Source organism: Haemorhous mexicanus, chromosome 21 (genome assembly GCF_027477595.1).
Source record: "Haemorhous mexicanus isolate bHaeMex1 chromosome 21, bHaeMex1.pri, whole genome shotgun sequence".
NCBI lineage: Eukaryota > Metazoa > Chordata > Aves > Passeriformes > Fringillidae > Haemorhous > Haemorhous mexicanus.
This window is the reverse complement of record NC_082361.1, coordinates 2,566,714-2,576,689: the sequence shown is the minus strand read 5'-3', so window position 1 is coordinate 2,576,689 and position 9,976 is coordinate 2,566,714. Positions and strand designations below refer to the sequence as shown.

The 9,976-nt window shown below is 50.5% G+C and overlaps 2 protein-coding genes across 4 annotated transcripts; both read left to right on the top strand.

Moving 5' to 3' along the window:
• The first annotated feature begins 1,482 nt into the window (after positions 1-1,482).
• On the top strand, positions 1,483-7,984 carry CARD9 (caspase recruitment domain family member 9). 3 transcript variants are annotated; one of them, XM_059865176.1, is made up of 13 exons: positions 1,483-1,634; positions 1,933-2,155; positions 2,501-2,638; positions 2,981-3,306; positions 3,695-3,874; positions 4,042-4,191; positions 4,464-4,592; positions 4,693-4,884; positions 5,412-5,453; positions 6,014-6,059; positions 6,670-6,740; positions 7,240-7,316; positions 7,662-7,984. In XM_059865176.1, the coding sequence occupies exons 2-13, from the start codon at positions 1,972-1,974 to the stop codon at positions 7,756-7,758; spliced, it is 1,632 nt and encodes a 543-aa protein (XP_059721159.1). In that variant the 5' UTR covers positions 1,483-1,634; positions 1,933-1,971; the 3' UTR covers positions 7,759-7,984. The 3 variants fall into 3 exon arrangements, with proteins under 3 accessions (XP_059721159.1, XP_059721161.1, XP_059721160.1); XM_059865178.1 differs by lacking the exon at positions 1,483-1,634 and having other exon boundaries at positions 1,678-2,155; positions 7,243-7,316; XM_059865177.1 differs by lacking the exon at positions 1,483-1,634 and having other exon boundaries at positions 1,682-2,155; positions 4,467-4,592.
• Positions 7,985-8,027: 43 nt separating this feature from the next.
• On the top strand, positions 8,028-9,976 carry DNLZ (DNL-type zinc finger). The gene is made up of 3 exons (XM_059865179.1): positions 8,028-8,378; positions 8,791-8,930; positions 9,643-9,976. The coding sequence occupies exons 1-3, from the start codon at positions 8,043-8,045 to the stop codon at positions 9,812-9,814; spliced, it is 648 nt and encodes a 215-aa protein (XP_059721162.1). The 5' UTR covers positions 8,028-8,042; the 3' UTR covers positions 9,815-9,976.

The window sequence follows — 9,976 nt, the reverse complement described above, 5'->3', positions numbered from 1 at the left end:
CGCATAGAGGTGCAAGGTTAGCTGAGGCAAAGCTGATAAAATGTAAAGTGCTGTGAAAGCTTCATTCCACTGCACTGACTGAACTCCCCTGAGTGTAGTGGGGAGTTGGGAGTTGGAGCTTTTCCACGAGGGCTCTTCAGGCAGAGCTGGGGGCAGAGGGGCACTGGCTTCCAGTGTTGCTATAATTTGGTGTCATGGCTTTATGGAGCAAAAGGAATGATTGTGGAAGGCTCTCCTCTTGCAGTGTACTCTGTTTTCCATAAGCCACTATCGATAGCAGTTTTCCAGGAAATTCAGCTGTGGCAGAGTTGTGGGTGCTGTGCCCAGGCTGTTACAGTGAGGGACTGGTGGGAAAGGTTAGCTGTGCTCTAAATGATTGTTGGCCTTTGCAAATGCTGCTGAAAAGATGCCCTTGTCATTTATTTGTGGGGAAACTGCGTAAGCAGCGGCTGGCTTTGTCCTTTTTCAGGATTAAATTGATTTGTCACTAGAATAAAACCTTCCCAGGCTAAACTGGTCAATTAACAGACACACTGATTATCTCCAGCAAGGGCACAGCTGACACAGGTGCTGCATCTTTTTTTAGTGTGAAGCTAATTTAATGACAAGAAACACAGGTTGGAAGAATCTCTGAGCATCTCTGCCCTACTCCTAATGATAAGATGGAAAAACTCTCAATAAACTTAGAAAGCAGAACAAAGAGGGGAGTGGGAAGCTAACGGGAACATGTGTCATGCTGCCATGGCATCAGAGCCTGTGTGCTCTCCAGGCTTTCTTTAAAAAACACTGTGTGAGTTCTGAGTTCAGCTCCAGGGCTGAGGGAAGGGGGGGAGGCAGGCTCAGGTCTTCTGGTGATGCTCAGCATCATCACAATGGCATTATCAGCATTATCACACAACCAGCTGCTTGCTGGGCTGCTCCTTTATTGCTGCCATAGCCACAGCCTGTCATTTGGGAATCAGGGGTGATGTTCCTTGCTTTGCCAGGACTTCATTCCCTTTCCCTTTCTTGTCATAATTATGCTGGAAGCTTGAGGACACCCAAAATTACAGCCAGCAATATAGAAATCACACCCTTTTCAGCTGAAGAGACCTGTGTCTAAACTGAAACTGAGTTCTTGCTGCCACCACTTTTCCTGGAGGAAGATGTTAACAGCTGGCAAGCCTTTGAAGAGCCTCTTCTAATTTTGTGGCTTGTTTTTGTCCCCTGCAATCAGCTGCAGACACCTATGGCTGTGACTTTCATCCTTTTTAGCCTTTCTGACCACCGCACAAGGAAACTTTCTGGACCCTAGCAGGTCCTTCAGTGGGACAGATTAGAAAACAAAACCACAATTAATCTAAAATCACTGCTTATGTGTTGCTGCTGACTCACGATGCCACTACCATCTTTCTCCTCCCCCATCACCCATTCTGGCTTCTGCTTTTTGAATTTATCTCTCTTTTTCTTTTCCTTCCCTTTCCTGTCTCAGGGTATAGCTGAGTATTTTCCTCTTTATTCTCAAACCGGTTTTGTTCCTGGAGTTATCTTTTCTCTAGTCAGAATACAGAGGGAGGCTGCATCCAAGACAGGTTTTCTCAGAGCCAGGACACAGGAGGAGAACCAAGGAATCTTTTGTGACTGCAGAGGTGAAGGTTGGTGATACAGAATGGCTGATATTAACAGGGAATAAAAGTTTATTTCACAGCTCTGAGGTAAAGTGTCAGCTCCTGTGGGTGTTAGATCTGGTGTCTGTGTGGTCAGACAGAACACAGGGATCTCACATGCTGGGAGGTGGAGAAGGAAGAGTGAGCTGCTCGTAAAGCAGAGGCAACAGCTAATTAGGACACTTCTGCATTCTCAGTCTTGACGTCCTTGGTGTCACCACCACTGCCACACTGCTCCGAGAGCTTCAGGGGCTGCTTCTTTGGTTTTTTGGTGTTTTATTTCCAGACAGGACAACGCTGCTCACTGATTCCTCTCACTGCTGACATGCTGGAAGAGGATAATGATGAGATCTGTTGGAATAACCTGGAGAACTTCCGTGTGAAGCTGATCTCAGTGATTGAGCCCTCCCGGATCACGCCGTACCTGCGGCAGTGCAAAGTGCTCAGCCCTGATGATGAGGAGCAGGTGCTCAACGACCCCAGCCTGGTCATGCGCAAGCGGAAGGCAGGTGGGAGCTCTTCAAATCCTTCTGGGGAGTTTCCAGGCCATTGGTTTGGGGTAGTCTGGGGAGTCAGACACTGGAAGGGCTGCCCAGGGAGGTGCTGGTGTCTCCCTCCCCGGAGGTGTTTAAACAAAGCCTGGATGTGGCTCTTAGTGCCATGGTCTGGTTGCCAAGGTGGTTCAGTCATAGACTTAATGATCCCAGAGGTCTTTTCCAACCTAATTTATTCTGTGAGTGGATCCCAGGGACTTTTGTATGTGGAGGAAGTGAAGTTTTTGGGGTTTTTTTTAATGTTACAAACAGCTGAAGAGAGAAATAACTGAATAGAATATCCTGTTGCCATGATTTCAGGTGTTCTCCTGGACATTCTTCAGCGAACAGGACACAAGGGCTTTGAGGCATTTATGGAGAGTCTTGAGCTTTATTATCCCCAGCTGTATAAGAAAATAACTGGCAAAGAGCCCAGCAGGGTTTTCTCCATGATTATAGGTAATGTTTGTGTTCTCAACAACAGCTCTTCCTTTGGTGCTGCTGAGCAGAGTCAGGAGCATTCCCTGCCTTGCTCCACGTGTGCTGTGGAAGGGTTCTGGGAAGAACAGCCCTGGTGTCCTGGGCTGGACTGGGGAAGAGGAAGCAGAAGGATGAATTCTTCCTTCTGCCTGTTGTGTCAGTGACTCTGTGGTGCAGGAAGGCAGAGCAGAGAGGCACAGCGGGGATAATTTTGTCACACACCGTCAGGGTTGGCCGCAGTGACATGGAGGGGAAGCTGAGCTCTGTGTGTGCCTTGGCAGCAGCCAGGAGAGCAGAGAGTGACCCCTGTTCCCCAAACAGACACAGCTGGTGAGTCTGGCCTGAGCCAGGTGCTGATGAACGAGATCATGAAGCTGCAGAGCGCGGTGCAGGAGGAGCGGCGCAAGGCGCAGGAGCTGGCGGTGTGGCTGCACTCCAAGGAGGACACGCTCAGGGAGATGTGGGTCAGGGACAGCCTGCTCCGCAAGCACCAGGAGCGCGCCCAGAGGATGAAGGAGGAGAGGGACAGCCTGAGCAAGGAGCTGCGCAAGTGCAAGGACGAGAACTACAGCCTGGCCCTGAGCTACGCCAAGCAGAGCGAGGAGAAGAGCGCGGCCCTCATGAAGAACAGGGACCTGCTGCTAGAGGTCAGGCACAGCTTCCCCTTCTCACCTGACCCTGGAAGGTGGGCTGAGCACCTCGTCTTTGCCAAGGATGCTCCAGTCCAGCATGAAGCACTGAGCATCTTCTCTAGAATTTGTCTTTGTGGTCCCCAGCTCAGCCCCCTAGGCCTGAATTTTACAAGTGGTGCTGTGAATGATGACCAGGCTTGCCCTCACTCAAGGCTGCTCTCACAAAGGCAGCACAGGAACATGTACCCATTAGCACACAGGCAGGAATCTGGTCCCAGGGCACAAAACTTTGAGGAAAACAGCTGGGGAGAAACTTGCTCTGTATTCACCTGGGGAGCAGGGAACTGGTTTTGCAGGCCAGAGCTCTCTCCTTGGTCCTGCTGAGCTCTGAACCTTCTTGTAGATCGATCAGCTGAAGCACAGCCTCATGAAGGCTGAGGATGACTGCAAGCTGGAGAGGAAGCACACCATGAAGCTGAAACACGCCATAGAGCAGCGCCCCAGCCACGAGGTGGTTTGGGAGATCCAGCAGGAGAAGGAGCTGCTCTTGGCCAAGAACCAGGAGCTGGAAAACACTCTCCAGGTTGGTGGGGTGGTTGAGCATGGACTCAAGGGATTATTTGTGGCAGCCAGGGCAGCAATGCTGCAGTGACAATTGTGGGGATCAGCTGCTGCCCAAGAGCCCTGAGGAGAGAGAACTGATACGGACTTAGATGGTGGCCCTGTCTCACTTCTTCCTTGGTCCTGCAGGTTGCCAGGGAGCAGAACTTGGAGAACTGCCTCTCCAAGGAAACTCTGGAGAATGACTGCAGCCAGATCATGGAAGAACGCCGGGAGCTGGTGAACACCATTTACAGCCTGCGCAAGGAGCTGCGCCGAGCCAAGGTGCTCCAGGCCAAAGTAGGTGCTGCTGTTCCAGTCCCTGCTGAGGCTCTGGGTCAGACAGGCAGGTGAAGCACCTGCAGAGTCCTGCCTGTGCAGCAGAGCAGCTGCTCAGGAGCAATCCCTGCTGCTCCTGCTGTAGTACCTGTATTTCAGCACTCCGTGTGTGGCAGGTGACAGCTCAGACACCCCCTGGAGCTCTGGCCAGAGCGATCTGTGGCACAGAGCAGGAGTGGGGACAGTCTGGCTCGGGCTCTGCCCACAGGCAGGTGCTTTTGATCTTGTCTCAGCAGTTTGCAGAGGAGAAAGAGGTGCTGGAGCTACAGTGCACATCTCTGAGGAAGGACTCCCAGATGTACAAAAAACGTATTGAAGCTGTCCTGCAGCAGATGGAGGAAGTGGCTTCAGAGAGAGACCAGGTGATAAAATATTCCTCACAAGTTTTCACTGCTTTTTGGGCAGATAGTGCCAGCTTGTGTGTGCTGTTGTGTGACTGCCCCGTGTTGTCCCCCTGCACAGGCTCTCCTGTCCCGAGAGCAGTTCCACATGCAGTACTGCAAGAACCTGGTGGAGAGAGACGCCTACCGCAAGCAGATCCGGGAGCTGGGGGAGAGATGTGATGAGATGCAGCTGCAGCTCTTCCAGAAGGAGAGCCAGCTCCTGGCCACTGAGGCCAAGCTGAAAAGACTGCAGCTGGAGCTGCCCACTCTGGTATAGCTCTCCTCCCCTGGATGGATTGGGAAGTTGAGGATGGGGTCAGACTGTGGCTGTTCCCAGGCCTTGGTGCCTGAGCAGCTCCAGCTCATCAGGCAGTGAACACCTGCCTGAGCCACCACCAAAATTAATTAAACCATTGCCATGCAAATGCTGAGTTCAGAAAATGAAAGATGTGATGGTGTCTATCACCCCACCCTGGTTTCAGGCGTGGAAAAGCTGGACAGATGCAAGCTCAGGCCACCTGTGTTCGTGTTTGGAGCATTTCCAAAGGTGGTGAGGGGTTCCTCAACCACCAAAGAGTGACTCTATTTAGAGACTGGGTGTGAGCCATCTGGATGAAATGGGGAGCCAAGATTTCTGGAACTAAATTAGATATATTTTAATTAATATGGCTTCTTGTGTACTTTCTTGAGTGTCCAGACAGGAGTGTAGGAGTTCTGTGTTCTGTGGAGCTCTAAGTCTCCTGTATGTTCCCTCCCTTGCTCATGAGGAATGATCAATCTATGCTGGTTTTGTTTCAGACCTCTGACCTGGATGATTCCTCCTCCAGAGATTCCCAGGAAGTGAGTAGGGTTCCTTGTTTACCTTTCCCTTTCTTCTGGGATGGTTTCACGTTCCTCACCTGTGCTCAGCTCCCCAAGTATCAGCAGTTTTCAATGGCTCAGGCTCATTTCAGTCAAAAAGTCCAGAGGCAGCAAGACAGTGACAGAACCTCTGTGTCCTGAAGTTCTAAGTGTAGGACACAGTTTTGGCACTAGTCAGCAAGATTTGTTGAGTCTAAGCAAATCAAGGGAATTTAGTTATTTTTTAATTGCTTTTTCTCTCTTGTGTGTGAACAGGCAAAAATAAGTCTTACCCTGGAACCATCTGTAGGAAAGAGTTTCACTTAGTTCATAACTCCAGTGAGGGAGTGATTGTCACATTGTCTGGAGGCCAAAAGTATAAATGAGGCCAAAGGAAGCTGGATCTATTCATGGATGAGAAATCCATGAATAGATCTGTAACTCCTGGCTATCTGCTGGGAGCAACAGGGAGAGAGAGGTTGGTTCTAGCATGTCCTGGGTTTTATATTCCTTTATCTAGGGACAGTTCTGATGTTCTTGCTCTGTTTTCTGCCCCACAGCTTGTTCTTCACAGTCACCTGGATGAAGATACACAGACAGCTAAAAGTAAGGGGGAAACACTGAGTAGAGCTCTGGAGAGGATGGTCTATTCTGTTTTGCTCTCCTGGAAGATCTAAATGATCTTTTCATTCATTGAGATGGGAGAATTTTCACTAAAACTAAACAGCACTGATCAAAAAAGGCTTTTATTATTATTCTACCTTGCTCAGTTCAAAAATATATATTGTAACATCTGGTCACCACAGAAAGAATTTCACCAAAACAGGGTCTGGTGTGAAGTGCCATGATATTCACAACCTGGGGAGCAGGGACAAATGATGGATAAAATAATGATTAACACATTTCTCACAATGGCCTCAGAGGAGCTGCTTGGCAAAGGTTTGTTTTGCTCCTGCTGAAGCTGGAAGTGGAAAGCTCTGTCTCTGGGTGTGGTGGGGAATCCCACCATCCTGGGCAAGGTTCAGGGCTTAGTTAAAATGAGAAGTGACTTGTGATTGATGACAGGATGGAGTTCTGAGTGCTTTGGGCTTGGTTTCAGTTCTGCTGGGGACTCTGTGCAGTTACATCACAGCTCTTCTGTTGGAAGAACTGCTGGAGGGAGAAGTTACTTTGCAATGGCAACTCTGACTAAAGCTGTGATTTTTTTATCTTTCAGAAGATTGCCTGGAAGTACAAAACCAGGAACTCAGCCCTCAAGAGAGCCATCTGCCCCCAAAATCACCAAGTGTAAGAGAATCTTTGTGGGCTCTTCTTTACTCTGACTGGGGTTTGTGATCTTTAATATTTTCATTAATGATGGATTTACCGGCTTGGAGAAACATGTCAGCAGCTCCTGCTTTTCCAAACTCTGAGCACTTAGTGCAGATCCACCCTCCAAAAGTGTGAGGTCTGAACAGCAAAACATTTACAGTGGACATTTCTCCATCTTTGTATAAAATCTTCTTCTAATTACTTTCTGCCCTTCATCTCTGGGTGGGGATGTTTTCCAGTGTAATTGTCTGCAGAATTACTGTTGGTACAGAAAACAGACTCCCAGAATTACAGATGTTGAGGGAATAAATGTAGTAAAACTGTGTGAAACAGCAGCATTACCATCCTGCACACACAGTAGAGAACCTGCTGGTACTTGACTATGCAGATGCAAGAAGCAACCTGGTGTTAACACTGATCTGATCAAAAATAAATTCATATGTTTTTAGGTTTGTTTTTTTTTTTCCATTTCAAGGAGTGTGGCTTGGCCAACGAGGAGCTGGCAGAGAAGGAGAGGAGGAGGATGAAGGACTGCTTTGAGCGTTACCGAAGGTCTGGGCTGCAGCAAGCAGGGCTGACCTGGAAATATCCATGATTTGTATTTCTATAACCATGTATTTATATTTGTATTTCCCCTTTCCTGCCCCCAAGCTTGATCCATGGAGGGCATAAAATTAACCACAAAGGGGGCTGATACATACTAACTGTATGAAATGCTGCTTGTTTGCAGAAAACACCTTCTGAAAGTTGTATGATTGGTGTTGTTGTTTGCAGAAAACACCTTCTGAAAGTTGTATGTCTGGTGTTGTTTGCAGAAAACACCTTCTGAAAGTTGTATGTCTGGTGTTGTTTGCAGAAAACACCTTCTGAAAGTTGTATGTGTGGTGTTGTTTGCAGAAAAAGAGCAATGAGAAGGGCGCCCAAAGACCAGCACCATGAGGCGGACTGGGAGAACACCTCTGGCAGCGACAACACCGACACCGAGGGCTCCTGAGAGAGGGACAGCACCAAAATCCCTTGGAAAGGGACACACGGACACCACAGGCTCCTCGGGAGCCAATCTCTGAGGGAAATACCAGCTTCTGCAGGGTGCCTCAATTTCACTCACAACGGACTCTTTAGATTCTAAAGCCATCCAAACACCCATTTATGAAAAGTGCTGCAGTGACACTTTTGCATGGTTCTGACGGCCCCTTGGTCAATAAACAGGTTTAAATGCCTGCGTGTGACACAGGGCCGGGCTGGTTAATTACGGGTTAATTATTGCCCGACACCACCATGGCGGCTGCCCGCACCCAACATGGCCGCCGGCGCCTCAGGGCGCGCCGCGCGCGCATGCGCGGTGCCATGCAGCGCGCGCTCAGGGTGCTGCTCGGGGAGCCGCCGTCATGGCGGCCCCGCCGCCCCCCGCCTGGCCGGAGGGGTCCGGCCCGCACCGCCCCGGGGCTTCTCTGCGGGCCTGCCCGCCCGCTCTGCACCGGCCAGGGACAGCGCTGGGGCTCGGCCCGCCCGCTCTGCACCGGCCAGGGACAGCGCTGGGGCTCGGCCCGCCCGCTCTGCACCGCCCCCGGGCCGCCGCCGGCCACGCACTATCGCCTGGTGTACACCTGCAAGGTGGGCGCGGGGCCGGGGCGCTCTGAGGGCACGGCACCGTCGCTGGGGTTCACTGTGTAGCTGTTTTCTTTGTTTTAAACTTGTAAAGAATAATTCAGAGTGCAAGAGCCTTCTGGAGGTTTGAAGTCCAAGCTCCGTGTTGGAGAAGGATGTTCGGGGTCTTGTGAGTATCTCTGAGGGTGGAGATCCCACAGCCTCCATGGATCCTCCTGATTAGGGAGCCACCGAAAGCAGTGAAGCCTCTCTCAGCTTTTGTGTCCCGGGCTGAACTCACGACATCCTAACGTGATGGAGCTGACCTGGGGAGAATTAGGTGAGGGAGGGAGGACTCTTTTAATGTCAGAATTATTTTTGTCTGAAAAGTCCCAGGAGCTGCAGTTACAGTGCTCATAAAACCCACTTTGTTTTTCAGGTGTGCCAGACCCGCTCAGCCAAATCCATCTCTAAGGCCGCCTACCACCGAGGGGTGGTGATCGTGACCTGCCCCGGCTGCGGGAACCACCATGTCATCGCCGACAACCTGGGCTGGTTCTCCGACCTGCAGGGAAAGAGGTGAGTGTGCCAGCAGCATCCTCCTCACACCCTGCTCCCAGGGGTGCCAGCAGCATCCTCCTCACACCCTGCTCCCAGGGGTGCCAGCAGCATCCTCCTCACACCCTGCTCCCAGGGGTGCCAGCAGCATCCTCCTCACACCCTGCTCCCAGGGGTGCCAGCAGCATCCTCCTCACACCCTGCTCCCTCCTGCAGCTTCCTGAGATGATGCCTTGTTTCGGTGATTTGTTTTTTTCAAATGTGGCTCATACTAAAAACAAAGTTTTATCCAGTTCATTAAAACACACAGACTGTTTTCAGTCATTATAATTTGACTGTTGCTGTCTAGGATCCAAATAAATTGGTGTGAAGCTGCAGCAGAAACTTCACAGACATCCTTAGTGGTGCCAGCAGGTGATTTGCTGTTCTCCTCAGGCTTTATCACTTCACTGCTGGGTTTCCTTGGATGTTTCAAGTGTGTAGATTGATCTGCTGTGGAACTCCAGTGATTTCTAACTTCCCAATATACCTTTAAAAGCTTCTGTTTAGCTGTAATTGCTAAATCATTTATTCTAGTGGATGAGAGGAGTCCCAGAAGGTTTGGGTGGTTTTATGTGGTTAATTTTGGGTGGTTTTCCTGGTGATGTGATTCCCTGCCTGGTGTCAGTGCTGAGGGCAGAGTGCAGTGGGCCTTTGCTGTGGTGTCACTGCTGGTTCTCAAATCCCCGTGCAGGAATATCGAGGAGATCCTGGCAGCCAGAGGGGAGGAGGTGAGACGTGTGGCTGGGGAGGAAGCGCTGGAGCTGCTGCTGGAGAGCCCAGCAGAGCCCGGGCCCCAAGGTCAGCTGGCACAGGGGGACAACGGGGAAGCTCCCCCAGATCCTGGCAGCAAGGGACACACCTGACACGAGGGATTGTGACCTGTGGGACAGATGTGACACGTGAGATTGTGGCCTGTTGGACGGCCCTGCCACGTGGGATTTGGGACATTCTGCTTGTGGCAAGAGACTCTTCACCTTCATTCCCTGATTGCAACTGTTTCTAAAATAAACTCGGGTTTTCTCTGT

Bases quoted from the DNA above. Each gene is read 5' to 3' on its own strand.
- DNLZ (XM_059865179.1), top strand. From the start codon at position 8,043: ATGGCGGCTGCCCGCACCCAACATGGCCGCCGGCGCCTCAGGGCGCGC. The intron at 8,379-8,790 runs GTGGGCGCGGGG...TTTGTTTTTCAG, and splicing joins GCCTGGTGTACACCTGCAAG to GTGTGCCAGACCCGCTCAGC. The intron at 8,931-9,642 runs GTGAGTGTGCCA...ATCCCCGTGCAG, and splicing joins TCCGACCTGCAGGGAAAGAG to GAATATCGAGGAGATCCTGG.
- CARD9 (XM_059865176.1), top strand. From the start codon at position 1,972: ATGCTGGAAGAGGATAATGATGAGATCTGTTGGAATAACCTGGAGAAC. The intron at 3,875-4,041 runs GTTGGTGGGGTG...TTGGTCCTGCAG, and splicing joins AGCTGGAAAACACTCTCCAG to GTTGCCAGGGAGCAGAACTT. The intron at 7,317-7,661 runs GTCTGGGCTGCA...TGTTGTTTGCAG, and splicing joins TGCTTTGAGCGTTACCGAAG to AAAAAGAGCAATGAGAAGGG.